At 48.4% G+C, this 24,571-nt stretch overlaps 2 protein-coding genes across 2 annotated transcripts in view; one reads left to right on the top strand and one right to left on the bottom strand.

Annotated features, from left to right (window-relative positions):
- IAH1 (isoamyl acetate hydrolyzing esterase 1 (putative)) overlaps nucleotides 1-7,992 on the top strand; it is a 12,760-nt gene extending 4,768 nt beyond the window's left edge. Inside the window, exons 3-6 of the mRNA XM_024737685.1 lie at nucleotides 1,684-1,832; nucleotides 4,064-4,194; nucleotides 6,000-6,161; nucleotides 7,584-7,992. Coding sequence (XP_024593453.1) covers nucleotides 1,684-1,832; nucleotides 4,064-4,194; nucleotides 6,000-6,161; nucleotides 7,584-7,769 — 628 coding nt within the window. The 3' untranslated portion in view covers nucleotides 7,770-7,992. The remainder of the gene's footprint in view (nucleotides 1-1,683; nucleotides 1,833-4,063; nucleotides 4,195-5,999; nucleotides 6,162-7,583) is intronic.
- Nucleotides 7,993-8,074: 82 nt separating this feature from the next.
- ADAM17 (ADAM metallopeptidase domain 17) overlaps nucleotides 8,075-24,571 on the bottom strand; it is a 52,661-nt gene continuing 36,164 nt past the window's right edge. The window contains exons 12-19 of the mRNA XM_024737684.1: nucleotides 21,347-21,546; nucleotides 20,030-20,133; nucleotides 15,140-15,274; nucleotides 13,657-13,787; nucleotides 12,825-12,903; nucleotides 11,984-12,072; nucleotides 10,294-10,344; nucleotides 8,075-9,820 (exon numbers count right to left, since the gene is read on the bottom strand). Of these exons, the coding sequence (XP_024593452.1) occupies nucleotides 9,461-9,820; nucleotides 10,294-10,344; nucleotides 11,984-12,072; nucleotides 12,825-12,903; nucleotides 13,657-13,787; nucleotides 15,140-15,274; nucleotides 20,030-20,133; nucleotides 21,347-21,546 (1,149 nt within the window). The 3' untranslated portion in view covers nucleotides 8,075-9,460. The remainder of the gene's footprint in view (nucleotides 9,821-10,293; nucleotides 10,345-11,983; nucleotides 12,073-12,824; nucleotides 12,904-13,656; nucleotides 13,788-15,139; nucleotides 15,275-20,029; nucleotides 20,134-21,346; nucleotides 21,547-24,571) is intronic.

Raw genomic sequence — 24,571 nt, 5'->3', positions numbered from 1 at the left:
TTTTTGCCCTTTTTTTTTTTTTTTTTTTTTTTTTGTGGAGCACAGGCTCCGGACGCGCAGGCTCAGCAGCCATGGCTCACGGGCCCAGGCGCTCCGCCTGCCTCTTGCTTTTTAAAGTGCTGCCGTGCGTGACTGAACTACTGGATGGATGTAAGACAGACTTGTCAAAATTCTAGAGTGTTCCATTTTAAAGTATTCTAAGTGGAGGCTTTAAAATGGCTAGTCAGCATTTTGTAATCGTTACACACTAAAAACACAAGAACCACACTTAGAAATAAACGTGGCTGAAATTTTGTTGCCCCCAAGGCTTCTAAATGCTGAGAAGCGTCAAACCGGACTCCCTCCTGCAGTTCTCTGGCCTCTGGTGCTTGGCCTTTGGCCTGCAGTTATTTCTTGGTGCCCTAGCTTCTCTGCTTTCTTGCTTATATGTAGGAATTTGAACCATACACCAAAATTAACCACATCGGTTTGCTAACCATCAATTGAAGTTGGAGATTCACTGGGAAAAAAATTTTTTTTAGTGGACAACTTGAAACATCTACAAACCTACCCGAAGTCACAGCTACTCAGTGTTCGAGCTGGGATTCTAACGCAGGCAGCCAGCTCAGTTTCCATGGTTGGTTTTTTCAGTATACCATACAGTACTGTGAATCAAATCATACATTTTTAAGAAGGAATAAAATGCCCGTTAAACTGGTTTAAACTGAAACACAACTAATACATATTTACTAAAACTACTGAATCAAAACCACCGGGTAATAATGAGAACCGTGTGTCAGTGTAGTTTGGCACCTGTAACAAATGCACCCACTGGGGGGTGGTGTAGGTTGTCGGGGAGTGGGGCTGGGGGTTAGGGGAAGTCTGTACCTTCTGCTCAGTCTTTCCGTAAACCTAAACCTCCCCTTAAAAAATGGTCTGTAAAATAAGTCTCAGGAATTCCCTGTACGCTTATCCCATTAGAGTTCCAGCTTATTAGTGCCTTTCTGCCTTTAATACCTGCCTGCTGTAAACTCCATTTCAAAAGTACCCCATCGACCATGCATGAAATCAGCTAGTCTGCATAGCCCCTCTGTTCATTATTATTCATAACCTCTCTCATCAAGGAATGGGATGGACTTGCTACATCTTGGAACCATGAAGGGGACGAACATGCCTCAACTCTGCTGCTGCTCTGATCTTACCAAAGTGACACCTGGGCGGCAGCAGGGCCATGGCCCAGAGCGGGCGCTGTGAGCCCACACCCACCCCCCCCACACAGAAGGTTGGCTGCAGGCGACCAGAAATAGTTCTTTGCTCACAATTATTCTTTTTTTATTATTATTATTTCTAAATTTATGTTTTAATTTATTTTTTTGGCTGCATTGGGTCTTCGTTGCTGCACGCGGGCTTTCTCTAGTTGTGGCGAGCGGGGGCTGCTCTTCATTGTGGTGCGCGGGCTTCTCATTGCGGTGGCTTCTCGTCGCGGAGCACGGGCTCTAGGTGTGTGGGCTCAGTAGTTGTGGCTCTCGGGCCCTAGGGCACAGGCTTAGTAGTTGTGGCGCACGGGCTTAGTTGTTCCGCGGCATGTGCGATCTTCCCGGGCCAGGGCTCGAACTCGTGTCTCCTGCATCAGCAGGCGGATTCTTAACCACTGCTCCACCAGGGAAGTCCCTACAATTCATCTTTAAAAATTTTTCATTTCAGAAAATGCGATGTTCTGAATCGTGGGTTTTCGGGTTACAATACCAGATGGGTGAAAATTATCCTCCCGAGGCTGATCCGGAAGGGGAACAGTTTGCACAGCCCAGTAGCAGTTACAGTTTTCTTCGGTGCCAATGACAGTGCGCTAAAAGGTAAAGGCATTCTTGTTTTCCTAGTTCATTTTTAATTGTTTTTTTCATTAGGGCAAACTTAAATTTATATACTTTTTTCATCTGTTTACCTATCTCCCAGTAGGTAAAGTTTTGCCAAATTTATAATGAGTTCCCTGAGTTTACTTCCTTGTATTTCTTCTGGCTTTCTTTAATGTCAGTGAATTTTATTCCTGACTTATTTTCTACATGCCTGGGTCGTTGGCAGACCTAAAATTTCAAGCACTTGACTGTTTTTTAGAGTCCAGTAGTGCTGTGCTCAATTTCTAATGTTTCTTTCTCTTTAGTTGATGTAGTTGGCAGCAGAGAGGTCAAACTGGACACCTTGCTGTGTGACTCACACTGATGGAAAAAGGGTAGCTCAGGGCAGCAGCGCCCTGACCCAGCACAGGCTTGACTCCTGGGCCATGGGAAGCAGGTCTAAACAGGAGACATGTCTCCGTATTTCTGGAAGAACTGCTGCTGTGACTAGAGGCACAGGCCTTTCTTCCTTTCCTACTCGTGAAAGGAGAGCCCTCTGCTCAGCATAAAGGAGAAGAGTAGTCAGCTTCCAGAGGCTTCTCCCATGCCCCACCCCCGGCAGCGAAGGTCTGCTATTAACAGGCACACGGTCGGGCCTCTCCGGTGAGGCTGGAGAGAAGGGAAGGAAGGGACAGTTGCCGACTGTGATGCAAGGAAGTCTTGCCGCCTGTGAGATCACCGACTACAGGTGTTAGTGGAGACTGTAAGCTCGTTCCAAAAAAACCCAGAAGTTTTCAAACAGGTGAATTTCTATCAAATTTAGGACAGGGAGAAACACTTTCTAAGTATAAAAACTTAGAGGAAATTGCAGTGGAGGAAACTGCAAAGGAAAACATAGATTTGTGAAATAAATTAGCTGCGTCAAAAAACTATTAAAAGAAAATGACACATTAAGGAGAATGTTTGCAAAGGCATGAGAGACAAAAGGTTAATGTCTTTAATGTAGAAATCAATTAAGAAAAATGTTAACTCCAGTTTAAGAAATAGGCAAAGGCAGGAGCAGGTAATCGAAACAGAAATTTAGTAGCCAGTACATGTTTGAAAATGTGTAAAACTTCTGTTAGCCACAAAATGAAAACTGAAACAAGGAGTTTTGGTTTTTTGACTCTCAAATCCATGATTTTAAGCAGTAATACTTACAGCTGACAAGTGTGGAAAACAGGCACTCTTACAGTACTGGTGGGAAAACTTGAAACCTTTCTGGAAAGCTTCCCTAGAGACTTCCCTCATCTAGAAACCCAGCCTAAGGAAACACCTAGTGTGTAATGCAGCCAGGTGCATGTGTAAAGACTTCTACGCACAGTTATTTATGATAGCAAGACATTAGAATGCTGCACTGTAAGGAAACAGAAGCATCCGTTGTGGTCACCCGACAACTGAACACCGTGTTTTTGAGGGACTCTTCGTAGGCACAGAGAGATGCTCACAATGTCATGTGGGAAAAGCACGACATGGCCGTTTATCTTCAGTGTGATGCCTCTTTTCTTTAAGTCTCCATATCTGCATGGAAAAGACTGGGAAGTATGACCCAGTGCCAGCAGTGGTTTTCTGGGTGGCAGGATCATGAGTGCTGTTACTTTTCTCCTAGATTACACTCGTGTGGTTTGCAAATGGCCTGCCGGGAGCCGTGTGTGAGCCTGTCTAGAAGGAACCCTTTGCAGTGACGTTAGCTGTTGCTTAGTTTATTTATTGAGGGCTTCCTTCCCGGCAGGCACCTTGGCTCTAAGTGCCTTACACACTTTGCTTATGTAATTTTCACAGCTACCCTATGAGGTAGACCCTACTGTCATCCTCATTTTACCAGCGAGGAAACGGAGGTACAGAAAGGCTGGTCATTTGTCCAAGGGCACGTGGCTAGCCAGTGACAAAGCCGGGCTAGAACCTGGGCAGGCTCACTGCCCGGCGCAGGTCTGTCTTCTTAACAAATTCAGCCTAATTGACTAATAGCCACGTGACCAGTAAAGGAGGAAAGACGAGAGCGCTTACAAGGCCCTGAGCCAGAGCCTTTGGAGTCTGTTTTATGTAGGACTCTGTACTTGAACTCTTGCCCCTTCTCTTTCTGCGCTTGGCGCTAAACAGTTCCCCAGCGACGCCACGAGTTATGCCCATTTGTGAATGTGCGTTAACCTTAACTGTCATCACTTACAGCAAATGTGCATTTGGGCTGAAGTGTCCGCGTTCCTCCCGAACAGGTGAGAACCCCAAGCAGCGCATCCCCCTGGAGGAGTACGCGGTGCGGCACCTGCAGTCCGTGGGCGCGCCCGAGAGCAGGCTCGTCCGCACGCCGCCGCCGCTCTGTGAGGCCGCACAGCGACAGGAGCGGGTGAGCTCCTGAGCTCAGGTGAGCATGGGCCCGGATGCCGGGCCCAGGGAGGAGCAGGTGGGACCTGGTCTCCAGCCTGGGGCCTCGGCTTCTTGGGGGCCTGTGAATTCCCGTCTGTCTGCTTTAGTCGACAGAAGTTAAAGCAGAGCTCCCAGCATGTCGTAGCATGACACAGAAAAGGATTCTGGCCGTGCGTGAGTCAGGCCCCAGGCCTGGTATCTGCCCGACTCCGGGGTGCACAGGAGGCCACCGCCGTGGCGCTGAGGGTCGGGCTGGCTGCGCTTTGACGCTGACATCCGCACTCGGGGTGTTTTCCTGACTTCTGAACGGCAGGGGGAGGTTGCTTTGCCCATTTCCACCTGCACGTGGCCCCTTCTCTGCTGCCACCAGTTGCCGCCGCCAACTGGTGGTTGAGTGATCGGAGGCTGCTCCGGGGCTCGCCAGCGCCAGGGTTCTGGCTCCCATTCTGTCCCCACCAACTATGCGTCTTGGCACTTTTATGTGCAATACCAGGACTTGGCCAGGTGCGCAGGATACAGAGATGACTAGAACCCAGTTCCTGCTGTTGGGCTAGCAGGGGAGCTAGGCCAGCTGTCATCACATATTTGAAGGGCACCGTCACATAAAGAGGACAGAAGGCCCTGCTTGTTAGCTCCACAGGGCAAAGGGAAGACCCCCATGGGCACCATCAAGGGCGATTTTAGGTCAAAATGATGGCTTGTGAGGTGGAAAGTCGCTACAGGAAGCATTCAGGCTGAGCCTGGATGGGCAGAGGAGTGCGGCCAGAGCTCAATGCTTCTCACGTTGCAGGTCACGACCCATGCACGGATCGCGAAACCAAGTGAGTTGTGACATTTTTTTAACGGACTATAATAGAATAGAAAAATCTGTATCTAGAATGCGGTGGGCACGTCTCATGCGACTGTTGCACTCTTGTAGACGTGTGTGTAATGAGTCCTGCTGTATCACTCTAGTTTTAGCCAGGTTTATGACTTTGGACCACGTGTGGTTCTCCCGTGGTCCCAGATTAGCAGATCAGTGTCATCTGGGAACTTGGCAGAAGTGCAGATTCTTGGACTCATCCCAGACCTATGGAAGCTGAAGTCTAGGGGAGCGCCCAGTGCATCTCCCAGTGATCCTGTTGTACCTGAGTGTGAGAGTCCCCACACTGCAGGGGCGGTGGGCAAACCACACCCTGTCGCCTACAACAAATAACAGTTTCACTGGCCAGGCCCATGGTTACATGTTGTCTGTGGCTACTTGGGAGCTGTGACGGCAGGGCTGAATAGTTGCCCGTAAAGCCTGACTCCTGTCCAGCCCATGGCAGAGAAAGGTTGCTGACCCCCAGGCTGGCCTGGGTGACCTCTGTGCTCCCTTCCAGCTCTCGCCTTCTCTGGTCCAAAGTCTACAAGTGACTTTTCCACTACGTGGCTGTGGCTTCTCATTACACATAATAATTCGGGGCCTGAGCCCAGCGGTCCTCCCCACCATACCCCGTAGCAGTCACCTGCCCAACTCCGTTCGCCTCTGGCCTGCGCTCCAGCCAAGCCGCTCAGCTCCCCTGGCCTTTTCTGCCTCTGTGTCTATTCGGTGTCCTCTAAATGCCCTCCATGGCCCCTCATCCCCATCGTCCTTGGTCCTGTGCTGAGGAGGGCAGCACACTAGTGACCCGTGAGGCCCGTCCTGTGTCCCCCAAGCCCCGTGGCTGGCCCACTTTGGGTCTGTAGGCACACGCCTGTTCACTTGAACTGAGAAACCCTCCAGGTAGTAGAACTTGCACAAAGACCAGCACTTGGGTTTATCAGTTGCATAAAATCCAGCGGTTGGATTTTCTCTTCTCCATAGGGTGCAAATTAAATCGCCTCAACTTAGTCGTTGGTGAATATGCCAGGGCCTGTTTACAAGTGGCCCAGGACTGTGGGATTGATGCACTTGACCTGTGGACCCTGATGCAGAAGGACAGTCAGGTATAGTGGCATGCTCGGTCCTGTCGGGTGAGTAGGGTCACGCAGAAGTGACCACGCTGTGCACTGTCCGCCTGGAGCAGCTCTGAGTGGGTGAGACAGTTGTCCTTTTCACCAAATGGAATGAAAACGTTGGCTGGAGTGGAGGAGCTGCAGGGCCGCCTGCACACCCAGCACCGTGCTTGGCCTGGTGCTGTACCGGCACCCAGCAGCTGGCACCATGCTCTGGGAACCCCTTTAATAGGAGTTGGCATGTAGTGAAATGAATGAGCAGTAAATGGTTCATATTTAAGAACATCTAGGCCAAGTTTTATAATATGGAGAGGGGGAAAGTTAAAAGAGGCAAAACAATGCATTTAAGTAGAATATGGTATTAACTAAAATTCATATTTGAGGTACAGAGTTCTAATTGGTTTATAGCCAGAAAGCCCACTTACAAATATAAAAGGTAAAAAAGCCAGTCCCCGTGCAGAATGACACAGCCACCCCGGAAGACAGCACAACAGCCTCCTGTACAGTTAAATAAACGTGTGCTTACGTGGGACCCAGCAGTCCCACCGCAGACGAGAAGGCCATGTTTGTGTTCCTCTGCACCCTGACTGGACTTGACCCACCTTGTGCCGTTCCCAGGTCGGGAGCAGGCTTGGCCATGTGACCGCTGACACAGCACCCAGAGCTGTGTTTTTGTCTGCGTTACGCTTCCACCTGAGATGGTTTGGAAAAGTAATGCTGCTAGAGAAAAGGAAACTGCAGACTGCTGGGCTAGTGGCTCTTTGAAGTCCTTTTAGACTTACTTAACGTATTAAGAGTCCAGAGCTGGGAAGGTCTTCCTCAGCGATCATCTGACCTAACAAACACAGCAGAGATGAGAAAACTAAGGCCCGGGAGGAGTGCGGCTAATCGGAATCCCTGGTCTGCAAGTCATGAACCAGTTCCAAGTTCTAATGGGGATGGGGGATAGGTGGAGCTCCCGCGTAGGGAAAGGATTCTTCCCCAAAGGAGAAGGGGCTCCAGGGGTGGGGCGTCTGGACTCTGGACAGTACAAAGTCTTTTCATCTAATACTGTGCCTGTCAGTTTAATTCCTAGAGCGAGAAGAGTCAAAAACAATTTGACACACGGGGCCCTGAGCTCTTGTAACAAATTTTTCACTTTGTTGGCTACATCAGTGTGCTGTACTCACTCATTGATCCTCTTCTTCCGTCTGCGGACTTGGAAGGACACTTCGGCTCAGGCGCTCATTAATGGTGTGAGGTTCTGTGACGCTCCACGTGTCATATGCAGACACTGTCCCTCCACAAAGGGCGTGGGAGCATTTGATGAGCTAACGCAGCACCAGAGGCTGCTGTTCAGGCCGGGGGCTCGCCGCCTGGGGCCACAGCTGGGAGACCAGCCACCCCTTTAACTGCGTTCTCTTCCCCTTACAGGACTTTTCTTCTTCCTGTTTGCCAGACGGACTACATTTATCACCAAAAGGAAATGAGTTTTTGTTCTCTCATCTTTGGCCTTCGATAGAGAAGAAAGTCTCTTCCCTGCTTTTGCTGCTCCCTTACTGGCAAGACATGGCAGAAGCAAAACCAGAACTAAGGCTTCTGGGAGATGGGGCCCACTAGTCACAGAAAACCAAGTCCAGCTGTTAATCTACAGAACAGGAAGTCGCCAGTGCACAAAGACCCCAAGATAAGTGGTCAGAGAAGTTTAAACCTTTGCTCGTGACCCTGCAATAAAAATCACAAACAAACATCTGCCACCAGGATTAATCAAAGCATCGGAAGTTTTCAGGACAGCTTTGTACCTAGGCACGTCATGGTTTGATAATAAATATTTATTGATGGATGCAGGTGTCGTCAGTGCCACAGCTACAAAATACACCCTGAGCAGCTTGTTAATTTTATAAATGGAAAAAAGGTAGACAGTGTTGGTTTTTTAAAAAGTCACAATTTTATAAAAAATGGTTTCTTACATTCAGCTGGGAACCATTTCACTCTCATACATACACCCACACACCCCACTCACCTTATATCAGATTGCAAAAGTGTTAACTATAATATAAGAATATTATGACTAGTTAAAAGACAGCAAATACCACAAGGTACAAGTTCAAGTATTAGTGTAATAGGTATCTGCGTAACAAACATCCTTAGAAAAAAAGATAAGATTTGTCACAGGTTTGGTTGATTGCTCTCAAAGCTTACAAGTTATCTCAGTTAAAATGTGTTCGCTGGTGAGCACACTTCAGTACTTAGCAGGGGAAAAAAGCTTTTAAAAGGAAATCAGAATTCAACCTGATGGTTTCTATCCTTCACACAGTAGATGCAGACCATACTGAAGCACTAGATCAAGAAGTAACATGGGTCAGTACCCAGGGTTTCTAGCAATCAGCTGCGTGGGGAGAAAGCCCCAGACCAGCACATCACACCCGGTTCTTTTGGCAGAAACCATCTCCTGTGCATTCTTGGCCACTAGTGTTTGAGAAGAGGCGACCATAACTTTCTTATTCTGAAGTAGTTCAGGCTTTCTAAATGGCGAATGTTTTAAGAGGATGGTGACAGTATTGATACATGAAGATACTTCAGAAACACACAAAAACTGCCCAGCTATCTGGGGTCCTAAAACAGTTGGCAGAATTCTGTAGATTCATGGAGCTACAATTTAAGCTAGATTGTTTTAATTCTAGACATTAGAGATTCTTAACAATTCAGAGTTAAGAAACCTTATCCCTAAATTTAGCGGTGTAATTCCCTTCTTCTGCTACAAGTTCTAGGTAATATCTAGAAACAGAACCCACATTTTGGAGACAATGTATACATTGGTTTTTTCTCCCTTTGTCTTCAAGGCAAAAGAATAAATAAATCTATTCTGTGTTCCAGTTATCCTCACAAGAAACTGCTAAATGCCTCATGTTTGCTGGATCATTACAGTGTTTAAAACAAAACTGAGCATCTCCCTAATCAGTGCTGTTCCCAGTATAAAAAGTTAATTTACAAAAATGTAAATACTCATAACCTAATCCAGCTGTAGTTTCTGCTTTTGCGTCAGAGGTTGAAGGATATCTTAAAGATCAGAAAAACTAAAACCTGAAAGCCTCAAATTAAGCGAGATTCACCTTACCTCTTCGGAAGGAAAAGGGCCTGACCACACAAGTATTACGTATGCGAAGGAAGTCCAAACACATGACCGGCATCTGCTGTGAAGTCACTTCCTTTTTTTCTCCCAAATCTTCACAAAACTGCAGTGATTTGAGGTCAAATCTATAAAAATATTCTGCACACGGAAGTCAGAGCGCTCGGGACGTGGTCCTGAACTAGCACTCGGTTTCCTTGCTGTCAATGCGGTTCTGACGCTGCAGCTTAAAGGACGAGGCCTTTTCGCTTCTGGTGACCGGATGGTCCGTGAGGTCCTCGAACGACTTGGCGGCCGTGCTGCTATTTGGGAAGGGGTCCTTCTCGAAGCCGTCCTCGTCGGCGTGCGAATCCATGCTGGGGTCCTCCTGGATGGTGTCCATCCGCTGGTGGTCCAGCTTTGGGGCCACGGGCACCAAAGGCGCGGGGGGCACCGCAGGGGCAGGCTGTGGGGACTGCAGGCGGCCCGGGGTCAGGGGCGCGGGAAAGGGCTTGATGACGCGAACCGAAGCGGAATCCATGCTGCTCAGCATCTCGACGTTCTGGAAGACACGGAGTAGGTGCACCCCAGGTCCCACAGTCCCAGCCTCACCCGGCAGGTGGCCACCCCCGTCGGTGCCCTGATCCCCATGCTGGGGAAGGCACCCCAAGAAGCTACTCGAGCAGTTAGCGTTCAAGTCCTGACACGCCGCCGTTTGAAGACCCAAAAGAGGCTCACGAGAAACAACGCTGTCAGGATCCCAAGACAGGAAAAGCTCTCTCAGTGTTAAACTAAGCCCGTGCTGAACAGCTGACCACTCAGGGCTGACCATCCAAGCGACTAGCAAGTGTTCACTGTCACTGTCATGAGAACTGACCTTAGCATCCAACCTAGATCCCTCCTGGTACCCCAGGACCTTCCTGCCAGAGAAGGTGCCGCTGGAAAGGCTGGTGGCTCTTGCTGGGGAGGCCAGTGAAGGTCTCTGCTTAGCAGGCCTCAAAATACAACCGAGAACGACTCGTGAGAGATACTTACACTGGGGTGGAACAGAGACAGCGATTCAAACTGCTTGTCCAGTTTCTTATCCTAGAAAGAAGAGCAGAGCAGCGTCACTCCTGCAAACAGCTGGTTCAGCGCCCCTTCCTCATGAGCCCCTCCTACTGTCCAGGGAAGAACGAACTCAGAGCTGGAGGTGTACAAAGTGGAAGCAGGTCGCACAGAGGAACTTCGCGGCCACGCTTTAAGGGTTCTGCCCAGGTGTTTGCACGTCAAAGAAATGTGTTTTGTGGCGTTAAGTAAGGAAACGGGCAAGGTTTAAGCGCTGGTGTCTGAGGCCCAGCCCCGGGCAGGAACGAGGGCGGCTCCGTGCGGCCAGCGCTGGCCTCCCAGCGGCCCAGCCCACCAGAGCCTCGTCACTCCTCCCGGCCGTGTCCAGGGTCGCTGTGGCCCCAGCTCTTGGCAGCGCCAGGCCTCGAGTCCTGACACACACCCTGCAGAAGGCTGGACACGTGGTCCGCCCTCCCTGCCTGGGGCCTGGCTTCCAGCCCAGCCGCCCTGAACGGCCGCCAAGGTCAGAGACAAGCCACTGCCCGCCCTCCCGTCGGCAGCCCTGCGCAGAAATCGAGCGTCAGGCCTCTCGGTCCACAGTCGTAACTCTCGCCGTAAACCACGCAGGTCTGACTCTCAGGTAAAAGCGACCGTAATGGATGGCACCGTCGCCCATCTGTCAAAGCCTCCACCGCGCCCCCTTTAACACCGCTCCGCTTTCGCAGGGCTTTTCCTGGCATCCGGCAGGCTCGCCGCTCGAGAGAAGAGCCGTTCAGTGAGAGCGCACAGCCAAGGAAAGGCACGGGGCCGTGAAGACCCGAGAGCTCGCCGGGCCGGAGCATCCCACGTGCTCGCGGGAGGGCCCCGCGCAGGGGTTTCAGGGCACAGGCCTGGAAGCCTGGCTCTGACGTCCTCATCTCTACACAGCAGACAAATCCTCCTTTTCCCACAGAAGCAAGGAGAACGGATCTATAAGAAAATTTCTGGAGAAAGAAATTTTCGGGAAAACAGGACCAGGCCGCCCAGAGAAGCCTCTCGAGCCCCTGAAGCCCTCCCCGTGACAGCACAGGGATAAAATCGTGTTTCTGTGGACAGCAGAAGGGTCTGACTTAGGCGAGTCAAGCTGCCCGTAGGTCTTTCCTACCCACTCAGCACCCGTTTCAAAATCAAACTTCATAAAGTGCCTGGAGTTTCTCAAAGTCCTATTCAACTGTTAGCTGTTACTCATTTTGAACAATAAAGAAGACAGCTCCCTCTGCTCATGTGGAAGCATCTGAGCGAGCACCCCGGACGACGATGCCAAGACTGCAGACCTGATGGGGCAGCATGTCTGGAATGCTGCTGTTTGGCATCTGCTCTGCCACAGCAAAGTCAGCCTGGGTGCGCTCGTTAAGAAGCTTCACTCCTCAGAGGTCCCGGACAAGCCCAGTTAACCAGTCTCTCTGAGTTCTTATACATGAGAGCGAAACATCCGTGCACAAAAAATGTAATTTTTTTAGAGACCATTAGTTAATCTTTTTACCAAAAATGCCTTTCCAGGGACAGCACCAAAAATGTCATTGGAAACAGCAGGTCAGATTTTTCTAAGAACAAATTTTTATCTTTTCCGAAGGTAACATGGTTCGAGTTGCTCAAAATTTTAATAAAATGTTTCATTACTTAAAAACTGGTGACTTACCACACAATGGACCAGAATGCTGAAAGGAATCCAAAATATCAAGGAGAAAACCAGGACGGAGCCTACAATGTTGTCTGCTAAAAACTTCCCTGTGAACAATTCCAAACAGTGAATGTCTTGACCAAGTACTTTAGAAATTGAAAATGCAACGTTCTTAGAGTACTATCACGTGTCAAACGGCACAGACTGCTGGCGGGATATAACAGCTGAGCTGGTACCAAGAAGCATTTCTGTGCCACTGCTATACACCCAGCTGTCCCCCCACACACGGGAGCTCTCCCCAGAATGGACCCATGTGCTTGTGGAGAACAGATCACATCACAGGAGGGCCCACACAGTCCCTGGAGGGACAGTGCAGGGGACTCACCCTGGAGGAGGCTCCTACTAGGAACAGTGCTTGCGAAGACAACGCCGATGCTGTCTGGGTACTATTGTTTTTGTGACTAAACCCTAAATTATGAGCCCTAGAGGACACAGTGCATCCTTGCTTCTGCAAAGTCTGAGGCCCACTTTTAAGTAAATGACTCATATCAAGCAGGATTCAGCTTTGCAAGCTACAGGACTGAAGGACACTTAACTGTCACATGTTCATTTTTTAGTAAAGAAGCCAGTATTTTTACTTCCCTTGTTTTAAAATTTGTGCATCCATGCTACACAGGGGCAGACCTATAATGTGTCCACGCTTTCTTTAGCCAACAAAGTCGCTTCAGAACAAAAGTGGTAACTATTTCCATCTTCTATTGCACGATTAGGGCCTGTCAGTCTGAAACCACACTTTTCTAACGTCATCAGTGAAATCAGCTCAGTTCCAAGCAACCACCCACCTGGGGAAACCACGTACCGAAAGTATTGATGCTCAGCTTGTCAATGAACTCCCAGAACCGCTCAATGACATCCTGCACTCGCTTCTCACATTTGCCCTGTGAACAGAAAGCACCCGGCATTACCCCAGCGGCCATGCATTTAGAAGGAACATGGCTTCCTTCAAGTCAAACACATAATTAACACGAAAAGGGCTCCACTGAAACCAAACGGCCAGGAGAGCCATCTCTGACACACTGGAATGGGTACCTAAGAAGGTGCATTCTCTGTCACTGACACGCCACACTCAGTCCATTTTTATAAGTGAATTTAGAATTACCAGAAGACAAAACTCAAGAAAACCAGTTTGTTAAAGATGGGCCAATTCCAGTAAGGACTGCACTGATCTCACACACACACTGCCGGAGATGCCTCTCAAGCCCCTTAAGCCCTCCCCGTGACAGTGCAGGAATAAAATCGTGTTTCTGTGGACAGCAGAAGGGTCTGACTTAGGCGAGTCAAGCTGCCCGTAGGTCTTTCCTGCCCACTCGGCACCCATTTCAAAATCAGAGCTTGCAATCCTGCAGAATTAGTGACCTTTATAATTAGCCCAGAAAACCAAGTAAGTAGGACTCCCTGCCTCAAACTCAGCTTTACCACAAAGTCCCCCAGGTCCTGCCCAGTCTCCTGAGAGCACCTGGTCCTCTGAGGTCACACGCACAGTATGTAACTAGACTCTCACACGAGGACAACGGATAGACATGTGAGCATCTGTGCTCTGATTCCCTTCCATTTGCAAAACCCAGCATTTACAAAATAAAAACTTCACATCTGGCTGTTAGAGAAAAAGCTGCAGATAAATAAATACTCACATTCATGTCACAAAATCCTACTGTACAGGGCTTTCCCTTCCTCAAAAATAAGTTCTTCTGTTCGGCGTCGACATAGGGCAGGCAGCGGCCCGAGGGGTCCCTGCAGCACACCTTGCACGAGTTGTCGGTTTCTGAAACAGAGCAGAGCCTCTTAGACACGCGCTCTCCTCCTGCCTGTCCCGCTGCTACCCCGCTCCCGCAGGGAAGGAATTGCACTCATTTTTTATTCCAACAGCGAATATGATCCTGGTTTCACACCCGCCCCCTCCACTCCCCTCCCCCCGCCAAGGAGTAACTCCCGAGTTCAGGCTCCTCAGCCCTCAGAGAGGTAAAGCAAAAGGTAAAAACAATTTACACAGAAAAGTTTCCTTTAAGAGATTAAAAGGCAGATTCTCTCTACTTCAAACCCTTCATAATGCTAAATGATTCCCTTCGTCCCGGCGTTATTACGCTGCGGGTTTCAATCCCTGGCTTCTCAGTTTCCGGCACACTCTGGAAAGCCAAGGCTCCAGCGAGAGCCAAGCCACTGTGACAGAACTGCCAGCCTCGGGTGCAGATCTGAGTGACCCGCCAGCGACAGGAGCACCGCAGCCTAAGAACGACCTCTCCCCTCCATGGACACCACCCTCCGACAGCACATGGGGTATCTGGCACACGTACAAACGGCAGGAATGCCCAAAAGGTCAACAGGCCGTATAACTCGGGACAATCTTTACTTGACCTCTTAGGAAAACTGAAATCAGCCAGAACACAAAAACAAGCAAAACCACTTTAAAGGAAAAACGAAAACCTTCTCCTCATTCATTCACGTGTCAGGCATTTCCTGGGCACTTGCTATGTGTGCTTCCAGGGCACCCCAAGCCGCTTGCCGCTCACTGAATAAACCACCCGGCGCTTACTGTGTGCTATCTTTATTCACACGTCATTCCACCTGCAAGAGCCGCTTGCTCCGCTGCGTGGATGCTAAGCGCCCATCCCAGGGGCTCTGACTTCTGGGATTTCTGCTGTGAAAGCAGCAGAACTCTCTCTGATGGAGGGCGGGGAGCTCAGAGCCCAGCCAGTCCCTCAGGCCCTTCCTCAGACCCAAAGGTTCCAAAAACAGTGTGGAAATCTGAGGACAAGGGTCCCAGAGGCCGTGGCTGAGAGGCCCCTGCCCCAGGCGTCTGGCAGGGAGCGGCGGCGGCTGGCCCAGCAGACGTCCCAACAGAGGGGGGACCCGGGCCTGGGCCGCGCCGGGTGGGTCCTGGGCCGCACCAGAGCTCGAGGCCAGCGGGAGGAGGAGTGAGGACGGACCTCCAGCCGCCCGCCCTTCCGCAGTCCCCTCTGGTCTCGCCGCCGAGCGGCCTCACGGTCTGAAAACACAGCCACGAGGGAGATGGACAGGACGGCTTCCGGAGACGACCGTGGAAGGAGCGGGACCCGGAGGCAGCGGTCCGTCTGCGCACACCACCCGCTGCAAGGATGGGCAGGGCCATGTGCTCACCGTTACACGCGCAGGACTCCAGCCTCTGCTCCCGCTCGCAGAAGGGCACACACTTGCCATCTTTACACTTGCCGAGATCCAAGCACACCGTGTCGTCGGCAGCATCGCCAGGAGGGGGGCACTCACTGCTGTTACCTGCAGCACGCAAAGGGCACACGGGCCGCCCTGAGTCACGTGGCCCAGTTCCACGGGGCGGCCCGTGTCCCGGCAGCCGGGGAGCACCGAGGCCTGGCCGTGCCGGGCACCAAGCTGCCCGCTCCTCCCAGCGTCCACCCGGCTCCCGCGGCCTCGCCTCCGTCACTACTTACACGTGCCAAGCATTCTTTTACCTTTATATTGTGAAACATAACATACAAAAGAATGTATATACAAGAGATCTCCACTACTATCACCAATAAAAGACACCTGTGTGCCCTCCCTTGACTAAGACGCAAACTCCCTAGGAAGGCACACGACCATCCCCAAGCCACACGCCCGCTCCAACGGCCACCCTTCAATGTACTCCATTTCTCTCTCACCTCAGAACCTGACCGTATGCGCTCAGTACCCACAAGGTTCTTGTCTCCACTCTCTAAAGAGGACTGGCTGCTTCTCACCCTTCAGATTTTCTCTCCAAGACCTCCTTGCTCAGCCTTTCTCAGCCATCCCCGAGGACCCTGCCTAAGCTGGTGGCCCCTCATCCCCGCCATGCTCTGCCACTCCACGGGCTTCTCCCCTTCACAGCACACGTTTTACAATTTACATCTATTCGATTACCTGTGGTTATTTTCTGTTTCTTACCACCAGACTGGTAAGCTCCATGAGAGCAGAGCCCACAACTATTAATGAATCGGTGATGTCCAATCCCTGTCACACTGTAGGTAAGCCACAGATATTTCTTAAATGAATCAATGATTCGTAAGGACAAAGAAAAGCCAACCGAGGATGTTAAATCCGAGAGAAAGGGTGGAACGAATGACTCACTCTGGAAAATGAGAAGCACACGCAGTTGAAAGCCAGCGCTAAAAGGGAAGGGAGACCTCTGCACGGCACCACCACAGGCCTGGCCTCTCAGCTGAGGAATGGAGCCAGTCGAAAGGTTCGGACTCAAAGGGCTGTGAACCTAAATGCATCTGCCCTATTTCCTACAAAAGCAGCCTTTCATTAACTACCTAACACATATGAGACACTTGCTTAGGCTGCTACCTCTGCCTCTGGTTTTATAAAACCCGTTATGGGTGCTGGGCATTCAGAGTGCCAACAAGACTGTCTTATAGCAAACTCACTGCCACTGAAAGCAAACTCTGGAAAAAGTACAGCAAGTTCAGGGGAGGTTTGTATTCTGTTCTGTCACCATATTTTTAGTATGTTATGCTGCCCTCAGCAGAGACATAAAAAATGCTTTAGAACATCTGTTGAACATCTGTTCTTAAAAGATTAAAATCAGAGTATAAAACGCACAGGAAAATAATTAAAAACATAGCATCACCTATTTAACATGGTACTCAAAGTGGAGCGTGCACGAAGATCCGCCAGTGGATGCTGCAACAGAGGGCTGGGCCCTGCCCCAAGCCGCCAGTTGCAGGAGGCCCGGGGAGGGGACCAGGCATTTCCATTTCTAACAAGAGCCCAGGTGCTGCTGCTGCTGCTACTTTGTATAAAATACCAAGGGAACAAAAGGCTGTTTGAAAAGGAATATCTTTTTTTCAAATTGTTTTACTTACACTTATTTAAAGAAAACATCTTTCTATTATTACAATAAAGACAAACACTGAGCACAGCTAGAAAGTGGTTTTTTGGGGGTTTTTTTGGGTTTTTTTGCGCTACGCGTGCCTCTCACTGTTGTGTCCTCTCCCGTTGCGGAGCACAGGCTCTGGACGCGCAGGCTCAGCGGCCATGGCTCACGGGCCCAGCCGCTCTGCGGCATGTGGGATCTTCCCGGACCGGGGCACGAACCCGTGTCCCCTGCATCGGCAGGCGGACTGTCAACCACTGCACCACCAGGGAAGCCCCTAGAAAGTGTTTTTTAAAGACTGATTGAGATATTCAGGCTCTTGACATTTGCCAAACTAATGTGATGCTGACAGATCTCAGAATGTAAGAATCATGAGTAACATCTCATAAAATGCACATGTAAAAGCCGAAGGAAAACTCAAAATGAGATAAAACTTCGCATCCAATAGGATGGCGACAATCAAAAAGACGGGAATTCCCTGATGGTCCAGTGGTTGGGACTCCACGCTTCCACTGCAGAGGGCATGGGTTCGATCCCTGGGTTGGGGAACTGAGATCCCACATGCCGTGTGGTGCGGCCAAAAAAGAAAAAAAAGACAGACAATAAGAAGTATTGGTGAGGATGTGGAGAAACTGGAACCTTCACACATGCTGGTGGGAACGTAAAATGGGCAGCCACTTGGAAAACAGCCTGGCAGTTCTTCAAAGGATTAAACAGTTACCGCATGACCCAGCAATTCAACAAAAGGATATATATATAGGAGAAATAAAAACATAAGTCCACACAAAAACTTGCACACAGGGACTTCCCTGGTGGCACAGTGGTCAAGTATCTGCCTGCCAGTGCAGGGGACACGGGTTCGAGCCCTGGTCCGGGAGGATTCCACATGCCGCAGAGCAACTAAGCCCATGCGTCGCAACTACTGAGCCTGCGCTCCAGAGCCCGCGAGCCACAACTACTGAAGCCTGTGCACCTAGAGCCTGTGCTCTGCAATGAGAAGCCACCACAATGAGAAGCCCGCGCACCACAACGAAGAGTAGCCCCCGCTCACCACAACTAGAGAAAGCCCATGCGCAGCAACAAAGACCCAATGCAGCCAAAACTTTAATTAATTAATTAAAAGTTGGGTGGGTTCATTAAAAAAAAAAAACTTGCACACAAATCTGCACAGTATCATTATTCATAGCAGCCAAACAGCAGCAACAATCCAAACTTCATCAATTGATGAATGAATAACAAACGTGATATATCCATACAATGGAATATTATTCAGCAATTAAAATAAATGAAGGACTGATTCATGCTACAACATGGATAAACCTTGAAAACATTATTGAGGGAAAGAAGCCCACATATTGTATGATTCCATTTATATGAAACATCCAGATTAGGTAAATCCATAGAGACAGAAAGTAGATTAGTGGCTATCTGGAGCTGGGATGATGAGGGGACTCGAAATGGTGGCTGAAGGATGCGGATTTCTTTTTGAGGTGATGAAAACAGACTGGTAGGTGGATGCACAAATGTGAGGATACTAGAAACCACTGAACTTACACTTTAAATGGGCAGGTGGTATTATATGTTAATTGTAGCTGCTACAAAAATCAAACCAAGCAACCAAAGGGCACAGAAATTAGAAAAATACAAGATGGGATAGATACACCAGACAAACAGGCACAAGAACAACAAACAGGCAGCAGACTGAATATTAACAAGTTAAAACAGTATATGTGTAACGGATTCACTTTGCTGTACACCTGTAACTAACACAACACTGTAAGTCAACTATACTCCAATACAAATTAAAAAAGAAAAAATTTAAAAGAAATCACAAGGGTCAAAAAGGAGCATTACATACTGATGAAGGAATAGCAGATCAAGAAGATGTAGAGAATATGTCCAATCATGTACCTAATAATATAGCTTGGAGATTTTTTAAAGGAACAACTAACTACAGGCAATAAGAACTACAGGTAATATTGATAATCAATACAATCTCAAACTTAGCTCCAGATAAAGTCCTAAATGTGAAAGGTAAAATTATGAAGCTACAGAAGCAGCTGTGGAAAATATCTTTGTAACTATCCACAACTCAAAAAAGTAAACACACAAACAAAATGACAGATTTGATTCAAGTGAAAGATTTCAGTTCCAAAAAGGACAACAGATAGGAGGAAGGCATATGCAATGTTTAAACCAAATGGATTATCATAAAAGAACTCCTCCAAATCAATAACAGCAAAAATGAAATGCAATTTTTAAAAATGGACCAAATAAATGAACTAGTTATTCACAAAAGGAGAAATCTAAATAGCTAACAAATATAAAGAGATGTTCAAGAAAAATGTAAATAATAAGAAATCACGTTATACTCATCAGACCAGCAAAAAAAATAAGACAGCTGGGTAATACAGTGTGTCAGCAAGGACATCAGCATACAGAAACCTGGACCACTGGCGGGGGCACTGACAAAACCCGTTACTGCTGTTCTAGAGAACGCTGGAGTGCCTCCCTCCACGACTAAGCAATTCCACTCCTCCGTATGCACCCACTCCTCCATATGCACTCATCAAGCTCTCAGAGCTCCCGAAGTAGATGTGTAAGGGTGTTCGGTGTAGTCCTATCTGTCGTATTAGGAGATAAAGGCAATCCAAGCAGCTACTGCTTGGCGAACAGATAAGTAAAATATAGTAAATCACAAAACTAAACACTCAGCAAGTGCCCAAAACAATGAACTAGATACAAAGATACAGATACACAGACAGAAATACAGAGCAATAGAAAACAAGAGTTGTAAAAACATGGTATTGAGTTTAAAAAAAAAAATGATCTAAGGTAGAGTATCACTTTGGCACGTTAAAAACACACATATACAGAAGATAAACACACTATCTTTCAAGGATATACACCTATCTAGGCAAATATTAGACACGTTAAAGCAGATGCCTATGAGGGGAAGGAGAATGGAAGTGAATAAAAGGGAATAAACAACGAAGAGAAATAATCACGGGCCTTGCACAGACCAATGACAAGTGTGCTGAGATCAACTCAACTCTGCACATGAGGTTAAAAAAAAGAAAGGGCTATATTCATCTGAATGAAACACAATCTTGCTTTCCAACACACACATACCTGTTAGAGCAAATTATTCCAAGAGAACCGACGGGAGGACATACCTGTGCAGTAAGACACGCCTTTGCAAGTAGCATTAATGGCCTCTTGGCACTTCTTCTGGGCCGTCTCGAACTGACAGTTTTTACAGCAAGGACTGTTCCTATCACTACAGAGGAAGAGCAGACAGTCCAAGTCAAAGAACAGCCCCGGGGCTTCCCTGGTGGCGCAGTGGTTGAGAGTCCGCCTGCCGATGCAGGGGACACGGGTTTGTGCCCCGGTCCGGGAAGATCCCACATGCCGCGGAGCGGCTGGGCCCGTGAGCCATGGCCGCTGAGCCTGCGCGTCCGGAGCCTGTGCTCCGCAACGGGAGGGGTCACAATGGTGAGAGGCCTGCGTATCACAAAAAAAAAAAAAAAAAAAAAAAAAGAACAGCCCCACAGCACAGACTACGGTCATGCCACGGGGCCCTGAAATGGCAGGGCAGGGGCTCCTGGCTGGGTCACCCACTCCTGCACAGACTCCCAGGCGCTAGCACCACCTGCACATGGTCCATCTGCCCTTCCTGATGCAGACTCACGCAGCACAGTGGTCCAAATTGACCCATCTTTAAAACATCTTGGTGTCCTTGGTTTTCATTAACTTAATACAGTAATTAAAAAAAAAAAAAAAGAAAAGGACTTCCCTGGTGGCCCAGTGGTTAAGACTCCACACTCCCAACACAGGGGGCATGGGTTCGATCCCTGGTCAGGGAACTAAGATCCTACATGCCGCATGGTGCAGCCAAAAACTTAAAAAAACAAAAACTTAAGCCCACAAGGCAACAGTGGTCAAGAAACTAGTCAGCCCTATCAGTACTTACAGTGCTACTAAGCACTGAATACCATTAAATCTGTGACCATAAATCAAAGTCCCCCCTACTTCTAAGCCGGGCACTGGACGTTAAAAATGGAAATTTAAGTACCTTCTAACTTGTAACCTGCTTCCTCCGCAGTTTCTGGGATTAAACAGTATTCTTCAACACTATTTACACAATAATTAATTTATGTCCCAGGATTGTCATTTTGATTGTTTCCCATATTTTGTTATTATAAAAGGATGTAGCCATGAACACCCCTGCTAAATCATCTTTGTACATCTCTGTTTCCTTAGAAAAGATTCTTTGTACCATGGCATCGCTACAGCAGAGAGGATGCAAGATGGAGGATTTGTGATACAATGTCACATTGCTTTCCAGAAAACATTTTTCTCGCTATAAAGGGCAGAAGGGGTAAACACACACTTGCCAGGCCCTCTGATGATTCTAGAGCCCCGCGCTTTCAGCCCGCTGTTGTGAGGACCCCTGTCAGGCGCCCAACTCCACCCCACGCCACGCTCCTCACCTGCACTGGACGCCCGGCCTCAGCATGCAGTCACTGTCGCAGCAAGTGTCGTTGTTCAGGTACATGATGCCGGGGTCACACTCCTCCCCCTCGTCCACCCTGGAGTTCCCGCACACTTTGTTGCTGCGTTCTTGAAAACACTCCTGGGCCTTACTTTCAATGGTCTTATAGATCGACTGTTTACTGCAGTTTGAAAACATCTTAAGAGAAAAGAGGCCACATAGGACCCAAAATAACATAAAAATTCATTCCCAGGTGGTGTTTGTGCTTCTTTTCCAGGGACAAACTTTAACACAAAAGCCACAATCAGAACCATCTTGAAGGTATGTCAGGTTCACTGTCGCCTCTAAATGTCATTTGTATGGAATTGAATCATGGCCCTCTGCAAGATGCTAAAAAGGTGACATGAACGTGGTTAAGAGCCTAACATTCTTCACAGGAAAGTAAGCTACACGAATGCTGAGACCAAACACCCCAGCCAGTCTAGCACGAGCAGAGAGTCACCAGACTCTAAGCCACCCCAGGCTCAGGCACAGGCCCCGCTGCAGGGACACTGAGAAGAGGGCACAGGCGGCCATCTTCCTAGATGTAACGATCCAGGCCTGCAAAACAGGGTCTCCTATGGTTTACCTCTTCATCTTTCCCTGAATATTTACATCAATGATCCATGTTTAAAGTGTTTAAATAGTTGAGCTTAGTAAGAGGAATGTTATTACATATAGTCTATTAAAAGATTAAAATTTAAATTATTACCTAAACGTTTTCATGAGTCCCCAAGATCTTAAGTTTCTTTGAGTTTCTACAGTTGACCAGCATCTCAAAGGAAGCCTGAACCCTAGCTTGCCCACTTGGTGTACAGAAACATGAAAATGACCTAAATCTGGACATTTTTACCTGGAGCTCTAAAATGGAGTCCATTTCCCAAACCATCTGAAATTATCAAGAGAAGCGGATCAAGACTTGGGTAAAACTCAGCGCGGGTACTTGTAGAGGTAGGGCCGCCACGGTTTGCAAACGGCTACAATGGCTTCACTTTCAACCCAGACAAGGGCCATGAGACCCCTGAGGAGCAGAGAGCACAGGACCCTAATGAAATGGTATAAAATATACACTGGTCTCCGGCCCCAGTTCCTGGCACAGAGCTCCCGAAGCCCCTGTAATTTCCTGGGTCAAAATGGGAATGTCTTTTGTTGTAATGAGCCGACTTGGAGTGGGCTCTTTGGTGGCTCCTGGATGGGGGCTGGTCACCAAAATGACCAAGCCGCCATGAGAAGCTTGGAATTTTCAGCCCCGCCTTCCATTCTCTTTCGAAGGGACAAGGGCTTAAAACGGAGCTAATGGCCGATCGTGCCTATGTGATGAAGCCTCCATAAAATCCCAAAAGTACAGGGTTCAGAGAGCTTAGGGGTTGGTGGACACAGGGGGGTGCTGGGAGAGGCGTGCACTCAGAGGCAGGGCAGCTCCACGCCCCTTCCCACACACCTCGCCCTATGCATCTCTTCCATCTGGATGCTCATCTGTATCCTTGATCATAGCCTTTTATCATAAACTGGCAAACGTGTTTCCCTGAGTTCTACGAGCTGCTCTAGGAAATTAACTGAACCCAAGGAGAGGGTCATTGGAACCCCCAATCTATAGCCAGTTGCTTAGAAGCACAGGCGATGACCTGGGCTTGTGAGTGGCATCTGGGGATGTGAGGGGGGGGAGCGCAGCATCAGGGCACTCTTATGGGACTGAGCCCTTAACCTTTGGGATCTGATGCTATCTCCAGGAAGAGAGTGTCAGAACTGACTTAAAGCCAGCTGGCGTTGCAGGAAACAGCTTAGTGTAAAGAAAAACCTCCACGTTTGGTGACCAGAAGGGTCAGAAGTGAAGTGGGCTCTATGAATAGTAAAGTAGACACACAGGAAGAAACACACAATAGGGAAGAACTGTGTAGGTTTTCCCTACACAGGAAGAAAAAACTGAATTGATTTTCCTTTTCGACCCTCCAAAGGTGACTGTGACCACTGAATCAGATACAAAAGGATTACTCTCCGAAAGACACTGAAGACCCCATCTCCCTAAACGGAAATACTAACTGGATTTTTTTAAAGGACGGTAAAGACATTTTTAAGGGGCCTGGTTATTTCAGTCTAGACCTCAGGCAGTTAGTATTTTGCTGCGTTTATTCACCAGCACTGCATAGTCATGAGCTCAATTCTACCAGTTCATTATGGGAGGCCAGGTCCTTATGAATTCAAATTCACACTGAACCAATAAGAAGATCTCTTTGCTAATTTATCAGAGTCACGCCCCTAAGCAGCTGGACCCCCGGACAGAGCTGAGGGAAAAGTGACCACTTCACTCTCACTTTTGTTGCCTCCGCACTCCCCGAAGACCTCTGAGCCCTCTCTCTGTATCCTTACCACACCCCCTTCTCCTCCCACCAATAAACTCTAAGAGGTTACAATCCCTAATGCCGTCTGCTCACAGCAGAGCCTGTGGCTTGATACTTCTCAGTGGCTTGTCTGGTGTAAGGTGCCAGGTCCTGTCTTTCTAGGTCGAGGAACCACCTTATTTTTGTCCTGGAGCCTTTTTTACCTAGTTAAAAACATTTTAAGGAATTAATTTTAATTAAGGAATTAAAATGTGGACTAGAAGATGCTCAGTATCTTTTTACAAGGAGATTGCTACTTGGGTAAACCAAACTATTAAAGAAAATACACTTGGGACAAAATAAGTAAATGGATAAAGTGTTCTTCGCTGATAGACTAGCAGCTCCAGAAGTAAATGGCTCTGCCCAGCCTCCATTCTCATTAGCGAGTTCCTACAGGGCTGTTCCAAGAGCCCATCGGGGAAGTCTCCCTTAGGAAGAACTTGTAACAGGAAGAGTTAGCACCACGCATGCTCACGTGAACAGTCTGCAAAGTAAAACATTTTACCCCAAAGTACTGCTGCCATCCTCATGACCAAGAAGCAGTGACTAACAACTAGAGCTGCACTAACACGGCAGCCACTGGCCATATGTGATTATTTAAATTTCTTTTTCCTCACCACATATTTCACACTTTTTATTACAGAAACGTTCAAGCATCTATAAAGTGGACAGAATGGATTCATGAATGCTCACATGGCCCCTCACCAGCTTCAGCAATTATCAACTCATGGCTTCGTGACTCACCTATATCCTCACCATTTTCCCTCTGTTCCCACAGTTTTTTGTTGTTGTTGTTTGGGTTTTTT

This window comes from Neophocaena asiaeorientalis, unplaced genomic scaffold (genome assembly GCF_003031525.2).
Source record: "Neophocaena asiaeorientalis asiaeorientalis breed wild unplaced genomic scaffold, Neophocaena_asiaeorientalis_V1.1 scaffold396, whole genome shotgun sequence".
NCBI classification, from domain to species: Eukaryota; Metazoa; Chordata; class Mammalia; order Artiodactyla; family Phocoenidae; genus Neophocaena; species Neophocaena asiaeorientalis.
This window is presented reverse-complemented; position numbering and strand designations above follow the sequence as displayed.